The sequence below is a fragment of the Suricata suricatta genome, chromosome 12 (assembly GCF_006229205.1).
Source record: "Suricata suricatta isolate VVHF042 chromosome 12, meerkat_22Aug2017_6uvM2_HiC, whole genome shotgun sequence".
Taxonomy (NCBI): domain Eukaryota; kingdom Metazoa; phylum Chordata; class Mammalia; order Carnivora; family Herpestidae; genus Suricata; species Suricata suricatta.
The window spans coordinates 90,960,666-90,982,343 of NC_043711.1; the positions used below are offsets into that span (position 1 = coordinate 90,960,666).

General features: G+C 49.4%; 2 protein-coding genes across 7 annotated transcripts in view; one reads left to right on the top strand and one right to left on the bottom strand.

Moving 5' to 3' along the window:
* Positions 1-3,303, top strand: part of GDAP1L1 (ganglioside induced differentiation associated protein 1 like 1) — a 49,501-nt gene extending 46,198 nt beyond the window's left edge. For 4 of the 5 annotated variants that reach the window (XM_029916149.1, XM_029916147.1, XM_029916146.1 and 1 more), the window contains one exon: positions 1,862-3,303. In XM_029916149.1, coding sequence (XP_029772009.1) covers positions 1,862-2,205 — 344 coding nt within the window. In that variant the 3' untranslated portion in view covers positions 2,206-3,303. The remainder of the gene's footprint in view (positions 1-1,861) is intronic. The other variant, XR_003900732.1, reaches the window with a different exon arrangement.
* A 4,814-nt stretch (positions 3,304-8,117) lies between these two features.
* Positions 8,118-19,649, bottom strand: FITM2 (fat storage inducing transmembrane protein 2). 2 transcript variants are annotated; one of them, XM_029918508.1, is made up of 3 exons: positions 19,407-19,649; positions 16,888-17,403; positions 8,118-8,342 (listed from the first exon to the last, which is right to left on the bottom strand). In XM_029918508.1, coding segments are annotated over exons 1-3 (690 nt in total). In that variant the 5' UTR covers positions 19,580-19,649; the 3' UTR covers positions 8,118-8,341. The 2 variants fall into 2 exon arrangements, with proteins under 2 accessions (XP_029774368.1, XP_029774367.1); XM_029918507.1 differs by lacking the exon at positions 8,118-8,342 and having other exon boundaries at positions 14,048-17,403.
* Between the last annotated feature and the right edge of the window lie 2,029 nt (positions 19,650-21,678).

Consider the following 21,678-nt stretch of genomic DNA (forward strand, 5'->3'; position numbering starts at 1 on the left):
GCACCTCTGTCACATCTCAGCATCTCAGAAATTGCAACGTTTCTCACAAAGTTAATTGGCACCATTGTTCTCTCCAGGGTGGATGTCTTACGCTTGATGGCAACTTAGATTTGATGAAATACAGTACCGCACACTCCTTCATATTCCTGAGAGTGAAGTGTCTTTGAACTAGCAACTCTTTCCCTTGAGTCCTAGCCATCTGCTCAAGGACTCACATTGGTAATTCCCTCCACTGTCTTCTGTAGTGTCAACCCCTCTCTGCTAGATCATTCCCATCAATGTCCTGCGTTTCCTCTATCAACTTGGAAAGACACTCTTGACCTGTCTCTCATATTGGCATGTCCTTCCCATTAGAGCAAAGCTCCCTGAAAGAGTGATCCTTGCTCACTGTCTCCAGTTCCTCTCTTCCATTTCTCTCTTGAACTCCTTCCAACCAGGCTTTAAGCATCAGCATCTACTCTTGTCACGGTCACCAGCTGCCAAATGCCACCACGGTTCTCAGCCTCCTACTTGACCTCTATGCAGCATTTGAACACAGCCAAGCACTCCCTTCTCCTTGGAACACTTCCTAACCTTGGCTTCCAGGAGAACATGGTCTCCTGGTTCATCTCCCACCTCCCAGATGTTCCTTCTTACGCTCCTCTGCTGGTTTCTCCTTGCTGCCCAATATCTAAATCTTAAAACCCCAAAGCTCAGTCCTTGGTCGTATTCTCAGATCCATCGGCACTCACTCCCTGGCTGATGTCCCCCCCACCTCCATGCTGATTACGTACACCTGGACTAGGGGCGTGCCTCTAACTGCCGACTCATCATCTCCCTTTGGCTATCCCACGGGCATCCTGAAGGTTACATATTCAAGAACAGACTTTGTATTATTAGAGTCTTCATTACACTTTACCTCCTTGTTCCATGAAACCATGAGCCTCTCAAGACACTGTCTTGTCCTGTGTCAGGTCAGGTCAGGTCAAGTCTTCATGTCCAGCACATACTACTGCATAAACCTTTGTTGGATGGATGAATAAATGAATGACAAGAGGACACAGAGGGAAAGGGAATGGAAGGGATCAGGCTTTGATGGTGGAGGGCATCAGATTCAGGAAATTTCTGAGCTGAAAGGGACACCTGCTCAAAGATGTAGAAGCAAGCTTCCTGGGACAACTGACCTCACAGGAAGTGGGGGCAGAGGGGGGTCTCCAGGCATTAGACACAGCAGGGGCAAAGGCCCAGAGGTGGACAGGGAGCTCCTCTGGTCTCCTCTATCACTTTGTTCCAAACCCCACCCTTCTCCCTACTGACCATGTTAATGTCCAACTTCCTTTGCCTGGCTTTTAAGCTTTTTCACTAGTTTATCTGCATACACTTCTCTAATCTTGACTGCTCATGAATCACCCTCCCCTCCACTGGGCCCCCACAGAGGACTGAAAGAAAGTGGATATGACATATGTGGCATGGGGCTTTGGCCTAAGTAACTAACAGGGCAAGCTTGTGGTTGCTGACATGGGGATGAGTGTGGTGGGTCTGGGGGTGACTATCAGGAATTTGATTTTGGACATACTGAGTTTGCAATGCATAGTGGACATCCAAGTAGAGCTGTAAAATGGGCAGTTAGACATAGGAGACTAGAGTTTAAATGCATGTATTTGCACTTGAAAAGTCAGTTGGTTCAAAGAAAAAGTAATTACAGAGGTAGTATAAGCATAAGGCAAAAATTAGGAAAGCTGTGTGGGAGTGAGTGACCTCGGGGCGGTGCGTAGCAGGCGGGCAGGGGCTGGAGGAGTCCATGGGAGAGAAGTGAGTTGATGGGGAGAAGCTGGGGAGAAGCTGACCCGTCCACCCCCATCTCCTCTCCCTTCCCCTCCAGGGCAGAAATGTGAGCTGTGGCTCTGTGGCTGTGCCTTCACCCTCGCTGATGTCCTCCTGGGAGCCACCCTGCACCGCCTCAAGTTCCTAGGACTGTCCAAGAAATACTGGGAGGATGGCAGTCGGCCCAACCTGAAGTCCTTCTTTGAGAGGGTCCAGAGGCGCTTGGCCTTTCGGAAAGTCCTTGGTGACATCCACACCACCCTGCTGTCGGCCGTCATTCCCAACGCATTCCGGCTGGTCAAGCGGAAACCCCCATCTTTCTTTGGGGCGTCCTTTCTCATGGGTTCCCTGGGGGGGATGGGATACTTTGCCTACTGGTACCTCAAGAAAAAATACATTTAGAGCCAGGCCCAGGCTCGGCGCCTGTCGGTGTCCTGTACTGTGTGATTCCCAGCAAGCTCTCAGTAACGCACCGTCTCATGAACACTTGGACAGCCACTCCCCACCCTGTTTGGAGTAATTCTATCGTCAATGTGAGAACATCCCATAGTTTAGAAGTAGACATTGCCAAGGCCGTGAGTTGAGGCCACGGCTCTACTAAAGGAGAGAAAGAGGGAGCGTGAGTGAGAGAGAGAGAGAGAGAACAGAAACAAAACACGAACGCCTTTTCTTTTGATTCAAGGTCTCAAGACGGAGCTGTGGGGACTGGTTAGGGTCTGAGGTGAGTCCCAGGCTGTTTCATCCACCAGGGCCCGGATTCTGGGAGGTGCTGGGGGCTCGGAGGGCCTGATCCCCTCGCCTCCCCTTCCCTCTTGCCCAGGGAAATCTTCCACAGGACAAAGCCAACATCAACACTTGACTCTTCCAAGTGGTGCCTCCGGCTGGGGCTGGAGACTGCAGACCCTGGGGAGGCCCCTGAAGACCCCAAGGGGCTCCACTCTTCTTCTGCATGTGGACTGAGACAGCACTGGCACAAGCCAAGACAGGGGCACCCAACCACCAGGCCACGCCTGGGACCGACACCATGAGCACGCCCTCTCGTCCCCTCCTGATTTGGCCAATGTGTTTGCTTTACCAGAAGTCCCTGGAGGAGCACCCACCCATCATCCTCTTCCTGCCAGGGGTTGACTTCCCACCATGGCAGATGGACTTTTAGTGAAAGCCATGTTGACCTTCTCTCAGAAGGTTAGTCCTGACCTCTGTGCAGGGGTGGGTCTGGAGGTGGATGGACTCAGGTCCTTCTCTCTGCCTCTGCCAAAGCCACCTCCTTTACTGCCCACCTTCCCCATCACTCCTGGGGCTCCCCCGTGCCCCACCATGCCACATGGAGCGGGGTGTGTGTGGTGTCTCTGCATCCCTGCTGCCCTCCCTGGTCGTGTCTCACTTTCCTGTGCCTTTTGCATGTTGGGAGAAGGTCTGGGTGTCACTGCCGCTCATGCTTAGAAACCACCGAAAGCCCCCAATAAAGCATTCAGGAGGAGCAGTTGCTTTGTTTCTAAACCTGTGTTGTCCATCCATCTCTCCTTTCCAAAGTTTGAGGCAGAGAGGCAGAGACTCAAGGTTCAGATTCAGTGCTTTGCAAGAGCAAGCAAGAATGAAGCCCGGGTCTCAGGTTTCTGGTTGTGTGGACAGCTTGTGGGTGGACTTTGCAATGTTCTGACCTTGGCATAAACCTCACTTGAACACAGAGCTTCTCAGGTTACCAAGTTTGTTCACAACCGTCTGCTCATGTTCACCTGCACATGGACCTTCCGGGTATACCCAGGGCACATACTGCACAGTTTCCCAGAGGGGAAAATCTGTTAAAATGTCTGAAGAACATTAAACCAGGAATATAACCAATAGAACAAAAAGCATAGTTTCTTGATTTTGCAAAAATATATAAGAATTTGCCACCACCCCCCGTTTTTGGTCATAAAGATGAAAGGAAAAAAAAATAGCCAGGGCCCAGACAGGGCAAGCGTGGAACATAAGAGAATAGAGTCACCATCTGGCACTGTCCACGCCTTAGGCCACTCAAACATCCACACAGACTCCACTCATAATTAAACTCCACTCAAGAACAATGCCATCATGCTCAATCCTGATGAGTCTGACTAGTCTCCAGCTTGCACCCTCTCTCCAAAATGGGACTCACCAAGCCTCATCCATAACATCACTCTAGATGATGTTGGATTCTACTTCTGAAGGGCACAGGCACTCCTCAATATACTGTAATCTACAGATGAAAATGTCAGTTTTTCCATCACTAGCATTCCTTATATACAATGTACACAACACACATAGCAAGCAAGGAAGAAAATCTGCATAGCTGCCAGAGTCCTAATTGTAACTGATCCAAAGGCTATTGTTGGTATTTATAATTTCTCTTTTCCCCACTAGTTATCCTATATTCTCTTTGTCCTCAGCAAGCACCTCATGGTTGGGGTATTTTATCTGACTCAGGCTGTGGTCTTCCATTAATCTTTTACTATTGGCCATGGAAACACCAGGGCGTGCCCCAGAGAATCCTCTACTTCCTTATGCGTAGTTTCCCATGCCACCATTGCAGCAGCAACCCTCGATGACCAGGACCAATCACCCTAGTCTGTAAACTTTTTGCCTGTAGTTTCAATGGTAGATCAAAATGGCCAAATTGCAATCTCAACTTTTGATAATTTAGTTGAATCACTGATGTATTCCTCAACAGAAGCATTCCTTCCTTGGAAACTATAATCTCGAAACCATCAAAGTACAAACATTCAGGAATGGGAGGCAACACTTTTACCAATGGGCTATTATGTGCAATAGTGAGAGCTAGTCTCCCATTCCCACCTCAGCACTGCTGAGTCTATGTTTTCTGGGTGTGGGAGGAACAGCACTGTGGGCTGTACAAAGTTTATACTGCCTCCTGTAGGACATCACCTCAACATTGCAGTGTCTCCTGGTTGGTGCTATAATGGAGGCTTCAATAGGCCATTCTTTTTTAATAGTTTATTGTCATATTGGTTTCCATATAACACCCAGTGCTTCTCCCCACAAGTGCTCCCCCTCCATGACCATCACTCCCTTCCCCCTGCCCCCTCCCCTTCAGCCCTTGGTTCGTTTTCAGTATTCAATAGTCTCTCATAATTTGTGTCCCTATCTCTCCCCAACTCTCTTTCCCCCTTCCCCTCCCTATGGACCTCTGTTAGGTTTCTCCTGTTAGACCCATGAGTGCAAACATATGGTTTCTGTCCTTCTCTGCCTGACTTATTTCACTCAGCATGATACCTTCGAGGTCCATCCTTTGCTACAAATGGCCACATTTCATTCTTTCTCCTTGCCATGTAGTACTCTTCTTGATCCATTCATCAAGTGATGGACATTTAGGCTCTTTCCATAATTTGGCTATTGTAGAAAGTGCCGCTATGAACATTGGGGTACATGTGCTCCTCTGCATCAGCACTTTCATTTCAATGTTCTATAAGCCTAGCTGCTTCTAGATAATAGAACACATGGTAAGACCAGAAAGTTCCATAGGTAAAATTACACTACTGCATTTCTTTTGCTGTGATATCAACTCCTTGGTCAGAAGCACTGTTGTATTGGGGCGCCTGGGTGGCTCAGTCGGCTAAGTGTCTTGCTTCGGCTCAGGTCATGATCTCACAGTTTGTGGGTTTGAGCCCCATGACGGGCTATGTGCTGACAGCTAGCTTAGAGCCTGGAACCTGCTTCAGATTCTGTATCTCCCTCTCTCTCTGACCCTTACCTGCTCATGCTGTCTCTCTCTGTCTCTCAAAAATTAAAAAAAAAAATTTAAAAAAAATTTAAAAAAAACATTAAAAAATTAAAAAAGAAGCAATGTTGTATGGAATACCAGATTGGAGCCAAGGTGTCTGTAGATGTCATGGTCAAAGAAGGCAAATCCATATATAGGATATACAAATTGCTGTTTGCTGCTCCCTCCAAGATGGAAGGGGTTAATGTGACCAATCTGCCACTGGATGGTTAGTTCCTACAGAGAATGGAATCTGTGCATGTTGGGCACTTGATGTTGGTATTAGCTAGATCAGTCTTGCTGAGAGTGAGTCCATGTTGTTGTGTTCACCTAGAACCTCTAGCTCGATCACCATGACCATTTTGTATATGAGCCCATTGAGCAAGCACTAGGGTGGCTGGAGGAAGGGAATGACTTCCATCCATAGATCAAGTCATTTTGTCCAACTATTTGTTGAGACTCTCCTCTACAGTGAGTACTTTTGGGAGAGACATAAATATCCTCTCTTTCTGTGCTATATCCATTCAGGCCCTTTCCATGCTCTTGATCACCCAGCCAAATCATCCATTCCATGAATATGTGTAGATCCATCTTTCTGGACTTCTGTCTCCATCTAGATACGGTTGTCAACTACAGTTACTGCTTGAAGTCCTGTTCATGGTGAGGAGTCTCCTCCTCCAATGTCTTTGAGGGCATTCCTCGTGGTGCTGTGGACATCCACTTCCAGTTGGTACCAGGATTAGTTTTCTCTTCCTCCATCATTTGATCAGAGGGAGTTCGTCACAAGAGCTTAGGTGTTGGATGAGGAAGAGGTGGCGATGTGGCAGGAATAGTTGATATCCTCTGAGCTGTTTCACTTCCAATTGATAGAATGCTTCTCTACATACCTAGCCTTATGGCTTGATCAGTCAGATGACATCCAGTTTACAAAGGGAAGCTCAGGTGGCCTCGTCATTTGGTATCTCATGGTCAGGTGTTCAGTCTTTACCAGGGCCCAGTAGCCAGCCATAAATGAATTTTCAAAAGGATAGTTGTTATATGCAGAAAAGGAGATGACTTTTTTCCAAGAGCATGGGGTGTGTACTAAGATTTTCCTATTAGGGCTGGCTGGGGGCTCCGCACACTATGTCCAAATCACAGACAATTTCAACACCATTGGATCTGTTGGGTCATTCAGAGCATCTGAACTACAGCCTGCATCTGCTTTGGGATCCATCCAAAACCAGGAGTCCCTACGGGTTACCCTGGAGCAGCACACACAAATGGGTGTACATTGCCTCTCAAATCCAAACAGGGCCACCAATTGTAGTGCTTTTATCTTAGTGGTAAGTGTAGCAACTTCTTTCACTTGGAAGGCATAGCCTGATATTTCCTAACCCCTGGGTCCCTAGAAATGTCAACAAGGCTACAGGTCCCTGAATGTTCCTGGGGTTTATATACCACCCTGTGGCATACATGGGTCTTACTAAAGCATCTGGTGCACTTGCTATTTCCTTTCACTGGGTGCAACATGATGTCATCAATGTAATGGATCAGTGTTTTGTCCTGGGGACAAACTCCATGGGGTTCGAGCCCTGTGTTGTACTCTGTGCTGACAGCTCAGAGCTGGAGACTGCTTTGGATTCTGCATCTTCCTCTCTCTCTCTGCCCCTCCTCCACTCACACACACACTCTCTCTCTCTCTCTCTCTCTCTCTCTCTCTCTCTCTCTCACTCTCAAAAGTAAATAAGCATTTAAAAAGTTTAAAAAAAGAAGCCACATCTCGAAAAATGGCACTTTGAGTCATCACCTGCAGGAATTCACAATAAAACATGACCCTTCTCCAGACCCACCCATTTTCCAGTGTTGTAACTAGTCTAGTGTGTGGGGCCGTGAGGAGCTTTTCCTGATCTACCCAAATAGCCCTTCTACCTAGATAGAGAGACAGAAACGTTGGGATGGGCTTAACACAGGACTTTACCCTGAGTGATAAATGGAGGCTTAGCCTGGGTTTTGGGGTACAGGGGAAGGGGGTGACTGAGCAGCAGGAAGAGGTGGAGGTCTGTCGGGTCCTGCTGAGACTCTAAGGTGACTTCTCATATCAAAGATTGAGAAGCCCCCGTCTCAGTTTGGAGACGGGGAGGGTCTTCAGCTGTTAGAAGAGCTGGCAGAGAGGCTGATGCCCAACTGAGCTGTGTCTCACCAAATGCCTAACACATCACAGCTTTTTCCCAGGGCATCTGCCTGGAGAGCAAGGAAGCCAGGCCTGGAGAAGCGGGAATAAAGAAGGAGATGGAGTACAGCAGGCAGGGAATGCAGAACTGTTAAGAATGACCAAGCGAGTTTTGTTGTTGTTGTTTTGGTTTCATTTTATATTAAAAAAACTTTTTTAGATATTTATTATTTATTTTGTTTTTGAGAGAGAGACAGACAGACAGCATGTGAGCAGGGGAGGGGCAGAGAAAGAGGGAAACAGAATCCGAAGCAGGCTCCAGGCTCCAAGCTGTCAGCACAGAGCCCGATGCAGGGCTCGAACTCACAAACTGTGAGATCATGACCTGAACTGAAGTTGGATGCTTAACTGACTGTGCCACCCAGGTGCCCCCCTCCAAGTGGTTTTTAACAAGAGGGGGTGGAAAATCAAGACTTAGGAGAGTGGAAATTCAGTTTTGTCCCATTAACGAGGTGAGTGGTATAGACTGTTTTCTGGTGAGTCTGTTTTCTGTCTTTGTTCAGGGACCCAGACTCCTTCCATGCTGTTTCTCCACCTTCCTCCTGTGCCTTGTCCTCATCCGCAGGGCATGTGAGGTCCTGGTTTTATCTGATCAGAAGGGAAAGAGAATATGGAAGAACATGTGTCCAGTATTTTAAGGCCTACACTTGGAAGAGGGTCACATCACCTCCACTTATATTCCATAGGTAAGAATTTAATCACAGGGCCTTGCCCAGCAGCAAAGGAGACTGGAAATGTCCATGGTTGGGCAGCATATCGCTAAGGAAGGAGAGAACAGATCTTGGCGCACAGCTGGCAGACTAACACAAGGAATAACTGAATGAGAAAAGGCAGAGGCAGATGGTTAGAGGAAATCATAGACTCAAAGTCCAGGCTGGAAGCCACCATGAACATCCATCCACCTGTTCTGCATATGGGGAAACTGAGGCCCTAGATGGGCTGGTGTCTGGTTTGGTCAGGATCCCACTATGAGTGAGCTAAAGCCAAGAGTCTTTTCCCTGGTCCCATTCTGTCTCTTGGAATGTCATGGAAAGAACTTAGGGCAGAGGACATGAAGAATCAATATGCAAACATGTGCTCAGAATCCACTGGTTGCTGAGCCTTCTGTGAGGAATCACGGAGGGAAGTAGAGGTGAAGAGAATGTGGGGCTATCAGAGTTTAGTCACCAGCACCCCCCAGACCATGGTAATGGACATCCTCAAAGTCTACCCTGTTGCAAAAGGTCCCTCCATCATTCACAGGAAGATTTGTGGTGGAGAGGACAATAAAACCATATTTTCTTCAGCTCACAGCTTTCTCTCCCAAAGCCACGGAATACTTGTCCAGGTCACTCCAACACATCTCCAAAGACCTGTTTCATTCTTCCTTAGCAACCTAAGCCCACAGTGCCTAGAGGCCTCAGTTTTCTCATTTCTAAAATGGACTTGAGGAGCACCTGGGTGGTTTAGCCGGTTAAGCCTCCGACTTTGGCTCAGGTCATGATCTCATGTTCGTGGGTTCAAGCCCCTCGTCAGGCTCTGTGCTGACAGCTCAGAGTGTAGAGCCTGCTTCCGATTCTGTCTCCCTCTCTCTCTGCCCCTTCCTGCTCATAATTTGTCTCTCTCTGTCTCAAAAATAAATAAAACATTTAAAAAAAATAAAGTGGGCTTGATAATAATAATAATAGCTGCCATCCACTGAATACTAACTATGCCCTAGGAAATTCACATAAATTATTTCTAACTCTTCTATGTTTCACTGATGAAGAAACAGAGGCTTAGAGAGTTAGGCACCCAAGGTACAAGCGGTAGGTTGGGTTACTGGATTTCCTAACAGGATTCTATATCCAAAGCCTTTGCCACAGAATTTTGTAGCATGTCCCACTGTGAGTGGAGTTTTCTTTATTTTCTGTGCTGCAGATGCCGGACTTGCCCATATGACCACCTTGGGCCAGTGGAATGTTAACGGAAGGATGTGATGCAAGCAGAGGCTTTAATGTACTGTTCACTGTGTCTTAGGCTTTCGTGCCCCAGGGATCATTACAAGAAGATCACGCCCCAGAGAGTTGCTACCCTTTTAGTCTGAACCCCAGAATGAGAGTAGAGCAGACCTGAGCCCAGCTTGTGGCCTGGAGCAGAGCTCACTAGTTAAGACCTGCCCATGTTGGGGCGCCTGGGTGGCTCAGTCGGTTAAGCGTCCGGCTTCAACTCAGGTCAAGATCTCACGGTTCGTGGGTTCGAGCCCCGTGTCGGGCTCTGTGCTGACGGCTAGCTCAGAGCCTGGAGCCTGCTTCAGATTCTGTGTCTCCCTCTCTCTCTGACCCTCCCCTGCTCGTGCTGTCTCTGTCTCTCAAAAATAAAATAAAAACCATTAAAAAAAAAAAAAAAGACCTGCCCATGTCAGTGAGCTGCAGTCACCCACGAGCATCTGCAGTCATAAGCCAGCACATTGGGGCAGGTTTGTTACAAAGCACTGTTACAGCAATAGTTCACTAATACAGAGGCAGAGCTGAGATATGAAACCAACTGTTAGAAGCCAAAGACCTTCCTGTTTTCTCTACGGCCTAGGGTGAGATAATATAATAAAAACGTCAGGCACCAGATTTAAAAAATCAGAACAAATGCTGGTTGTTACTAATTTTATCCAATGTTGCATTTTAAAAATTATATTGGTGACACCAACTCACAGTTTGTGAGTTTGACCCCAACTCATGTTACTGGGGACATGTAGGAGTTTTAGTGCCCAGGCTTTTGAGAGCGACATTCACTATATAATGCGAATCTCTTCAGTAATAAACAGCCCTCGTAGGGGCCTGACATTTTAAAGCGTATAGAACATTTTCCCATCCATGCTTTTCATTAACCACCCAAAGATTAGTGAGGTAGAAAAAAAGTCTCAAGCCCATTTCACAAGCCCAGAGAGGCTAAGTGACTTGCCTGAGGTCATACAGCCAGGGAGCGGACAGACAGGATTTGAATGCAGTCTGCTCGCTCCAATCCAAAGCTTCTACAGACTCCAGAGAGTCACCATTCACCCCTGCATTAGTCCCCAGGGGCGTGGGGGTATCTGGCAGACGCAGAATGCTCGGGAAATGCAAGCGGAAGTCAAAAAGGAATGGGGAGGGGCAGGGGGCGAGAGCAGCTCCTTTGGGCAGGGCCTGTACAACTTTGCTCCAAAATGAAGATGCTAATAAGGGGTGACTCCCAGGCTTCCCCACCTGCTTATCTCCTAAGCACTCAGAGGCCTCAGCCACACCCTGGCAGAGGAGACACCTTATCCGTGATAAGGCACCCAGCCCCATTCCCAAAAGTAAGCGGCTGGCAAGCCGGGCCAGCCAGCCTTTAGCTCGCCTGTGAGCGGCCAGCACCTCGACAGGGAGACCTACTTTACCTTGTCCCAAACACGCCACAGATGAACAGATGGCCTTTCCTCTCGGCTCTCCCGGAGCCCACGTCTCTTGCCTTCCCTCGTCCCTCCATGCGCCCTGAAAGCAGACTGCAGACTCTGAGAGGCTCCATTCCCATGCTGGGTCACTGGGACGCGGCATTAACTGTACATTTTAATTACTTCTGAGTTGATCAAAATTAAAGTGCTGACGCGCGTGGGGTTTCTTTTTCCCGACTTTAAAGTAAGTTATGGCAACGATGGCACACTAGAGACTTCCTGCGCACTTGGAGGCCTTCGTGTGGCGCTTCCGGTACACCAGACCCTGTGCTAAGCACTTTCCAGGTATCTATTCATTTAGTCCTCCTGACAACCCTATGCAGTAGGTACTCATACCATCCCCATTTTACAGATGAGGAAACTGAAGCCAGGAGATTAGGGAACTTAATTAAGGATCGAGTTCACATAACCAGAATGTGTGTGGCAGAGCGAGGATTTGGACGCAGGCAGTCTGGCCGGAGTCCATGTTAATCTCTTCCCTCTTTGGTTTTTCTAAATGCTTTACGCAAACCACCTCTGCCTGGGCTGTGACAAGGCCAGAGTAGGCTGGGGGCGCACTGTGCTTTCGACACTCAGCACAGCTTGGAGTTGCTCAATGCGCTGCCTGCACCCAGCTCGACGGATCCCCCCAAAGGCACCAGGTCTCTCTGAATTAACACCGGGCCTCCCACAGTGCCTGGCTCCTTGAATACTGAAGCCCTGAATGTTGAGTGAGGGGAGCCCCCATCATCCCAACCTTACACTCCAGGAAGAGAGGCTGGGGGAGAATGACCGGATAGAGGACACACAGCTGTAAGTCACAGGCAGTGCGAACACAAGCCTCCTGCCTCCAGATCCCGTGCGAACACAGCATGGATTCTCTGCAGTGACTGCACTGCATTTTTAATATCATTACCGTGATTTGGTTAGACCGACTGGCATCGGTTAAACAGATCTTGACAACTTCTCACTACGACCAGTAGCTGCAATGAAGTCTTTATACTTGTTTGCCCTCTTCTCCACTCCTTTCCACGGCCCACGGCCCTAGACAGAGATTGCTGGTCCACACGTCTTAAGTCTGGACACCGCTAGGTTACCTTCGACACATGCGGTGCCAATTACTACCTCCCCTCTCCCCAGGGTAGGAGAGCACCGCTTTCTGTGATGTGTGTTCAGCATTCAAAACTCAGAGACTGTTTTAGGGGCTTCTGGGACAATTTCTGAAGGTGAATACATGGCACAGGGTTTCTCTGAACAGAATCTACCTTCTCCCTGGTCAAAAGTGGTCTGTCAAAAATGGCGCAAGTTTAGAGACTCGTTTTTTGATAAGACTGCTGAGGTTCATCCCTCTGGGAACGAGGCTCAGCTCCCATGTCCAGTGAGTCCGGACGAACGCGTGCAATCCAGTCTGAGCTACACTAGGCTATGGATGCAGAGAACAGCGGGGGTGGGGGCGGGGTGATAAAGAGCACCCACAGGTGGGCTCCTCCGTCCCTCACTAGAAAACCAGCTGCCACCTCAGCTCTGAGTAGGAGTCTCTTTTCACGTTGTTTCCTAAAACAGGAGTCACAACCAGCTTGGGAAGCAGAACAGAGAGAGGGAATAGAGCAGAAGAGTGGGTGAGATTACTCAGTCCGCCCCCCTCATTGATCAGGTAAGGAATTGACAGCCAGAGATGGTGAGCAACGAATCCAGAGTCACACAGGAAAGCGGGGCCTGTAGTGGCAGAATCCAGCTCAAAGCCAAGTACCCTCGCCTGTAGCTGAGTGCTCTGCACGTTACAGCAGGGGACACCCCTCACCCCGCAGTCCTCCATGCCCTGTTGCTCCGCAACATGGGGGAATGTCATGCTCCTTGAGAAGGGACGTCTCGATAAAAGTCACCACAGCAGATCTCTGTGCCTTTGTGCATCCTGTTCTCCCTTCCTTGGGCTCTCTTCTCTGCCTGACTGCCTGAACTCCTCCCCACCTTCAAGAGCCAAAAGAGTGGTTATGTTCTGTGAAAACATCCCCTAATTCCCCAGGGCATCTGGCTGTCCCCTACTCTACGTTCCCAGGCACCCAGAACACTTCAGGGGCGCCTGGGTGGCTCCGTCAGTGAAGCATTCAACTTTGGCTCAGGTCATGATCTCGCTGTTCATGAGTTCAAACCCCACGTCGGGCCACTGGGCTCTGTGCTGACAGCTTGGAGCCTGGAGCCTGCTTCAGATTCAGTCTCCCTTTCTCTCTCTGCCCCTCCCCTGCTCACACTCTGTCTCTCTGAATAATAAAGAAACATCAAAAAAAAAAAACCAAGAAACAACCAAACACTTGACGGTGGTTGTTGGTTCCTTCTCGGAGGAGCTCTTAATCCTCCAGCCATGGAACTTTCTGGAGCTTTCAACAGACACTACCTGGGGTGCCAAGCAGGTGAGGCTGACAAATGAGTAGGCACCGATGGGCACAGAAGGCCCTCACAGGTGTCCAGGCCTCCAGGGCACAGGGCACGTTGACAGCCGACCTCATCAGTGAGCTCTGTAACTGTTCATCAGTGTCACCTCCACTGAGGCTCACCTCTGCTCCTTCTGCAGGAAAACTCCCAGATCGGGCTGATTCCGATCTCAGGACTCAGACACAGATAAGACACAGAGGGAAGGAGTAAATCAAGCTAAGGAATATATGACTGGAAAACAAAACCAGAAAAAAAAAGAAATATGTGACTGAACGTATACTTAGGTTATAGGATTTGGGAGAAAAAAAAAAAGAGTAACCATAGTCATGAAATGTCCTCGTGTAATGAGTATAGCGAGTAGCTCAAGGAAGAACTATACCATTTTCACCAAGCAGGCTGAGCTTTCCTGGTTCTGGGCTTTCTTAAGGGTTTTAGAAAGGAACACACAAAACATGGAACGTGGGATTTCATTATCTCCAGTTTACTTAATTTGCTTGTTTACACACACGATCTGTGTGTATGTAACAGTGGCTGGAGCCAAACTCTAAATACAATCTGGTACTCAGACTATGACAGCTGCACACGGAAAACGAGGCGTCAGTGAGTGAACCTCAGCGCCGAGACACCAAACAAGCATGGCGGTGTTCTGTGATCACAGATGCCCTTTGGAGCCCCTTGTTCAGCACCTGGGGACGACAGACACTTTTCACATGACACAAGACTACTTCAACGGGAGACCCAGACCCCAAATGGTACTCAAAAGTAGATGTTAGTTTCCCTGCCTCCTCCAAGGAGTCAGAAGTTCTAAAGGCTTTAGGTAAAGGAAAAAGGGGACGGGGACTGTGGTCTGCTAAGCGCACGTGCTGGGCGTCTTACATACATCATTTCCCTTAATCCTCCAGGGTCATCTGCACGCCTCGGATGCGGACATGAAGCCTGCCCGTGGTCAGACAGCCCTCAGCGGTGGTGCCAATATCTGAACCCGCATCTCACATTTCCTAAGCCCAGACTCTCCCAGCTACACCACGCTGTCTCACACAGGGGTAGGGAGCACGTTCCCAAGGAAAAGGTGAGGGCCTAACACTGAGCAGGAAGCGGCGGAAGACCACTCCATACACAACGGTCCATAACTGACACTTTCCGCAGAGTTCATTCAATGCTGAGCCTCAAGCAGATCTGCAAGGGGAAATGTCTGGATATTTAAGGGTGACAAATGGACACATGGAGTCACCTTGTGCCTGTTGCCTTTTGGTGCTGAACATGAAACTCAGGAGAGACTTCAATCCCTTCAACAAGCCCCACCCCCCCCCCGCCCCCAGAACTCCCCTCTGCTCCCAGTTCACAGACGTAAACTCCAAAGGGGAGCACTGGCAAGATACGATGGGCCCCATGAAATGATGGGCCTCCCAACATCCCAGAGCACCATGGTGACACCGCTGAGATCTCGGAGCCAGCATTTCTGCCACCTTTCGGTACAGCGTATCGCCCCTCACATTTTGATCGATACAAATTAACATGCAGCCTGATGGGATACCAAATACATATTTTAAATACATCTTTATATGAAATACAGTTTACCCTGAAGATTTCCCAGGCCTCAAGCTCCTAACAGTGTAAGCTTGAGTTAAGGCAGTCAAGTGTAGTGCTTGTCGGGCTTAACTTCGGGGGAAAGGAGGAGCATGAAGTAAGCTTCCAGGATGACCACCCAAAATGCGAGGGGCTGGGTACAAAAGGCCTAAAGAGACAGTAAAGAGACAGCCTGCAACCTGCGGAGGTGGCGGGGGGAGGGGCGTGTCCCAGCACAGAGCTGTAAGTACCTCTGTGGGTGGAGGTGACAGGTTGCAGAAGAACAAGGCTGAACACTGAGAAGTGTGCAAAGGGGAAAGGAAGGGCCGAGTTCAAGGCCAGCTGAGGGGACCCAGGTTGGGTCTCGTGTTGTCGGGGGTGGAACGAGTTGGAGGGAGGCGCCAAACTCACACCAACATTTAAGAAGGACATTTTTGCCAACAGTCGGCTTCAGAGGCAACGGGAGACATTTTCCTTCACCTCTGATTTACCACGGTCTTGTCCAAAATGTAAAAATTCCTTGGGCCACAGCAGACCGGTCAGTTATCAGCCGAGTCTGAAGGACGCCGTTCAGTTGACACCACTGATGTGTGGTCAGGAAAGTTTCAGGGCAAGAACGCGTTTTGCAAAGTTACCCTGACTCAGCTTAAATTTCATCAAGCTATGATTACAATGTCTGCTTTCAGGTTTTACTCTTAACCAAGAAAACAGCCCCATGAAGTGAGGGGGAATTTAACACCATCAGCCAGGAGTCTGGTTTATAAGAAGTAAAGTAGTGTTCTAAGAAAACCGTCAGAGCTATCTACACACGTGCCAAAGTGCAGCAGCGGGGCTGTGGGTCATGGTCAGGAGTTTACGAACAAAGAACACATCCCACAGCTGTTATTGAAACAATAAAGGTTTTGCTCAAAATAGTAGGGACAAAAAGGTAACCTTATTGCTCCAAAAACCAATACATAATGGGCCACACGGACAGAAAACTGGCAACATTCGCTACATAAAAATCATCCAGTGCTCAGCCACAGAGGCAGGCACTTGAGTTGAACTGTTTTGGCAGCTAATCACAAGCCAGTTGTGATATGGAACATTCTGAGGATAAACAAATTCCACAGCCTGAGAGTGTCTTTCAGGCAGGTGGGTGTTTTCTAAAGAACCCTGCTGGAGATAAACGCTTCCGCAAAGCTGACCAGAGGGCGATATTATTCAATAACAGCATTAAATCAGCCATTAAAATACGAGACGACCAGAATCAGAGAGAGCATGACGGTAGCAGAGAAGGGCACTGAGGCCCCAGCCTCCCCTTCAGCCACACGGTGGAGGCCCTCCTGATTCCGTCCTCTCTCTGAGCCTTAGCTCTGCCCTTTAGAGACAAAAGGGACATTCCAGATTAAGGTCAAGTCTTGCCAGGGACAAAAAGTGCCTGACTGGGAAGGGTGGTGTTTGTGACACAAGATGACATCGCCAAGAAGTGTGGGGATTCAAGTCCCTCCCCAGACTCCACCACCAGTCACCAAAACCGCCCGGTGAGCCTCCTCACTGCAGAACGACCGATAATTTAGTCAAGTAACCGAGAAAAATAAGGAAAAAATACATTAGCCATTGCCCTGCTATCTCCCAGCCCTTTTGTTTCTCTCTTACTCCTTGTAACTGTCTCGCTTCAAATTCAAGCTGGAGCTCTGGGGAGGAAGTCCTGGGGAAAAGGATTTCAGATACCAAAACCCGTAGGTGCCGTACCAGCCCAGCAAACCGAACAGGGTGCCGAACAGCTTCTGGGACAGGTTGTGGAAGTAAACGGCCGTACACAGAAACATCCACACCCAGATGAAGGTCAGGAAGCCCAGGGCCACCACCAGGGCGGTGATGGCGGCGTGGAGGCAGTGACTCCGGTCGGTCTTCACCTCGTGCAGCACAGCCATCTCCTCCACGATCATGAGGGCGCAGAAGGTCAGCAGGAAGGAGTGGCCGGAGATGTCGAAGCCGTGCCAAAAGCCTCCTTCCCCGTGGCACTGCTTCTTACTCTGGTGCTCCCTTCTGACCCCCTCCAGGGCTGGCGACTGGTAGCAGCTGCCCGTGTAGTGCTCGATGTTGGAGAAGAGGGCTGTGCAGACGTACCAGATGGCCGTGCCCACGAGCAGGGTGCTCAGCCGCCGCAGGACCAGGCCGGCCTTGCCCGTCAGGTGGTAGTTGGTGAGGGCGATGAAAGGCAGGAGGAGACAGAAGGTCCAGGCCCAGGCCAGTTTGACAAAATACCTGGCAGAGGAGGAAAGTGGAAGTGAAGAGAGGGGACACGGTGGAAAGGAAACAATGTCATGACTCAGGTCTCTAGACTCTCGAGGGAGGGGAAATAAGAAAAGTTGGTAAAAGGTACAGATAGCCACTTCACTTACTAAGTTCTTTAAATGTAACCCTTAAACAACTCTGAGAGGTAGGCACTGTTATTACCCCCATTTCACAGATAAGAAAACAGAGGCACACAAGTAGTATGCCCCAAGCGGAGGTCAGAAGTGGTGCAGCTGGGATTCAAATCCAGGGCCTGTGATCTTCGTCTGTGATCCCGGCTCAGGGAAAGTGAACACAAAGAACACTCCCAATTAGCCCAAGAGAAGGTCTCACTTGCCCCATTTTATAAAGAATGTGAGGCTCAGAACAGTTCAGTAACTTGCCCAGGGTCACAATCAAACCTCCAGCAAGCCCAGAGTAAACCCCAAAGCCCATGTTTTTTTCCCAACACTGGCTCTTTCCTACATGGCAGAAATGATCTCAGAACAGAGCTTGAGTGCAAGTTAGAAGATCAGGTTTAAATCCTGACTTCGACTCAACTTGTTACTACACTTCTCCAGGCCTCAGTTTCCCCAGCTATAAAACAAGAGCTGAGGAGGCCAAGTGATTTTCGAAATCCCTCCCAGAGCCAATGATTCACTGGTTCCCTCCAATTAGCCCAGAGGCTTGGAACCAAACTTCAGAGTCTATGGTTACCCACACACAACAGAGACTTGTCTGCCAGGGCGCTTGGCTCCCAGCTCACCCAGGCCAGATAAAGTGGCCGCTGCCCGCCTGCCTCCCCTTGCTCATCTAAGAGGGCTGACCTGGGGTCCAGCACGGGAAACACACATGCAAGAGACCTGGGGCTACCACCGCACTCATCATCCATCTATTCTTAGTCCAGCCTCCACCCATGGGTGAGGAAGAAGGGGGGGCCAAGGACAGGATGACTTTTTCCTGGGTTCCAAAGGCTTCTCTCACACCACCCAAGAGCCTGTCACTCACTTCTTCCATGGGACTGATATGCAAGGCTCTTGCCAGGACCTGTCAGGCATTTGACAAAACTGCTGGGGAGAGAATCCAGGGTTTTGGGCAGATAACGAAACACAGGTTGACTTTTGGGAGATGCTGCTGACGCTGTAACTCTAAAGAAGAATCAAAGTGCACTTCAAGGGCGAAGTTTTTATCTTTCAGAGTTTCCCTTTACAACTGCAACAGTGTTGGTGTCAGGATGGCCGAGTGGGCTAAGGCGCCAGACACAACTGCAACAGTGTTTTCGTGCAATAAACTTAAAAACCAGTGGTTAAAAAAAAAAAAAAGGCGTGAGTGGGTGGAGTTAAGAAGATGTCTCAAAGGGCCCCGCTGGGCTCACTCTCCTGGGCCACCGCCAGGAACTCTCAGTGGCTGAAAAGGTCCCGGGAGATCCAGGGGAAAGGTCAGAGGCTGGAGGCTTCCACTCCTCGGGGACTATCTTGGGAGCGGAGTTCGCAAAGATTAGGGGGCCAGGGGGAGAAGGCAAGTCTTTCACGGGTGGTAATGGGATTCTGTCACAAGCTGGGACGGGGGACGGGGGTCGGACTTAGCGTGGAGTCTGATACAAGCAAGCAGGAGGGAGGTGGCATCTCCCAGGCAGGTCCAGGGCCGACACTTACTCCACGAGGAGGTGGGGGCGCAGGGACAGAGGCGAATTCAACGCCCCATCCCATCCCACACCCCGCCAGACGCACGCAGACACGCACACAGCCCTGCCAATCACTCCCTGCCCAGTCAACTCAGGGTGGCTCGTCTGGGCGTGCGGACACCAACTGCTACTGCCACTAGCTACTCGGGAGTGCCTCGGCCGCGACACGCGTGCAGATGCACCTGTCACGACGGGGAAGGCCTCCCCTTCCGATGACTCGTCCATCAGGGCAGCTAAGCCCCGGCTCTCTGGACGAGGAGACGGCGGGTCGGCTATGGCGGGGACAGGGGAGGACCCGGGACGCACTCACACGTTGAGGATGTTGCGCTTGTTGCTGAGATAGCTCTCGGGCAGCGGGGAGAGCTCCTTGAGGAGGGAGCCCGCCAGCATGGAGGCCGTCAGCGCCCAGGGCAGGTAGCGCCGCACCGCCGCTCGCACCAGCGTCCCGCGGAGGAACCTTGCGCAGCGCTCCAGATGCTCCATGCCCGACCTCGTCGGCCACCGTCCGCCTCCCGGTGTCCTCCCGGCTACCGTCTTGCCCTTCGCTTTGGAAGGCGCCGGGCCTTCTCTTGGGCGCATGCGCGCCGCCCCCGAGCCCCACCCCTCGAGGAGCGCTCGCGCTCCCCCTCCTGGCCATTGGCGGCCTCTGCAGCGCGTCCGCTGCGGGACCCCGCGGTCCTCCTCTCCCTTCTCCCAGTCCCGCCGCCAGGTGGCAGCCTCGGAGTCTTCTCTGGGTCTGGGAAAAAAGTGCTCCGGGAGTATTTGCTGGATATGGGAGAGAACAAATGCAGTATCATAGGGATAAGAGCAGTGGTCACAGCATCATTTAGTCTCTTTTGGAAACTTGGAGACGCCTCGTCCATCTGCGCCTTAGTTTTCTCATCCATAAATGGGGAACCAAGAGGAGCTCAACCCTTCCCAAGAGTTAGTTTATGAACCAGAGGTCATTATGGTGATCCAGGTATAGGGACATGAGATTTAATTTTATTAGAAAAAAGTGCGGAAAATAATTATTCAGTTCAAATGTTAAGTTCCTGGATTTTTAAAAACTTAAAAAAAAAAACGACTGTATTGGGTGAAAATGCTGGACTCCGGGGGTTAAGATCAGATGAGAGGGTTGGTGACTCAGTTGCTTCGTTTATCACAGAGCTAAACCCTCTCACCCCCGTCATGGCAAGGTGCCTAATTCCGTTTCTTAAACTTGACGCTTTTTTTTTTTTTTTTGGCCACTGTATCAGTTTCCTTGGACTGCTGTAACAAATGACTACCGGACAGCTTAAAGCAACAGAAATTTATTTTCTCACAGTTCTGGACGCCAGAAGCACTAAGCTGTTGGCAAGACTGGCTCTGAAGGAGACTCCTGTCCATGCCTCTCTCCCAGCTTCCTGTGACTGCCTGCAATCCTGGGCCTTTCTTGGCTGGTAGCTGTATAACTTGGGTCTCTGCCTCCATTAGCACACAACCTTCTTTCCTCCAACTTCTTCTGCCTCTTATCAGGACAATAGTCCTTGGATTTAGGGTCCACCCTAAATCCGGGATAATCTCATCTTGAGACCCTTAATTATATCTGCAAAGACTATTTCCAAATAAGGGCACATTCCCAGGTACCAGGCTCACCATTGAGGCCATTACAGCTCCCTTAACTGCTTTTGCGATGTCCACATACCACCAGTACTATTATTTACTTCAAGCTTTTCTTTAAACAACACACATTTCAAACTTAAAAACCTACCAAATAGCTTCCCAAGCAAAAATATCCTTGAAATTATGGATTCTGTGTGCCAATGGTATTTATTATATCACAAATAAAACATTTATATTAAAATATTCATCATCACTAGCTGTCTAAAATATTTGCATGCTCCTAAATCAAGGATAACTACCAAACTTGGGAGACACTGGCCTGATTTATGCCTATAATGGACTGATGTTTAAAAACTCTCCTGCAGAAGAGCTCCTGGGTGGCTCAGTTGATTCTTGGTTTCAGCTCAGGTCATAACTCACGGTCTTGAGATTGGGACCCACGTCTGGCTCTGTGCCGACAGTGTGGAGCCTGCTTGGGACTCTCGCTCCCCCTCGGTCTTTCTGTCTCTCTGTCTCTCTTTGTCTCTCCTGTCTTTCTCTCAAAAGACAAAAACAAAATTTAAAAATTCTCGCATGCAGGGAATTAATAAACTAATGAGAACAGCAGCATTAATTCCTTAGACCCATCTAAAGATGATCTTCATGTCTGTAAGTTACATTTATCTCATGGGGTTCTTCTGTAACAAGATGTCTCTGAGTCTTCAAAAAGTGACATTCTTAAAAAGAAGATATAATGGTGGTCACACCAGTTTGGTTTTTCATGATTGGGAATGAAAAGCAGGTAGCTAGAAAGATGTTATTTGTGAAGACAGCTTGTAAATAGTATCTGAAACTGCATCTATCTTCTGAAAGTTGCCAAGTGCTCAATTATTGTTACTTTCCACTGCAAACTGCATAATGGTCAAGAACACAGAGGTAGGGGCGCCTGGGTGGCTCAGTCAATAAGCCTCCGACTTTGGCTCAAGTCAGATCTCACGTTCGTGGGTTCGAGCCCCGTG

Coding starts and splice junctions, on each gene's coding strand:
- FITM2 (XM_029918507.1), bottom strand. CDS start 19,579: ATGGAGCATCTGGAGCGCTGCGCAAGGTTCCTCCGCGGGACGCTGGTG. Junction 17,404..19,406: donor AAGCGCAACATCCTCAACGT/GTGAGTGCGTCC, acceptor CTCCTCTGCCAG/GTATTTTGTCAAACTGGCCT.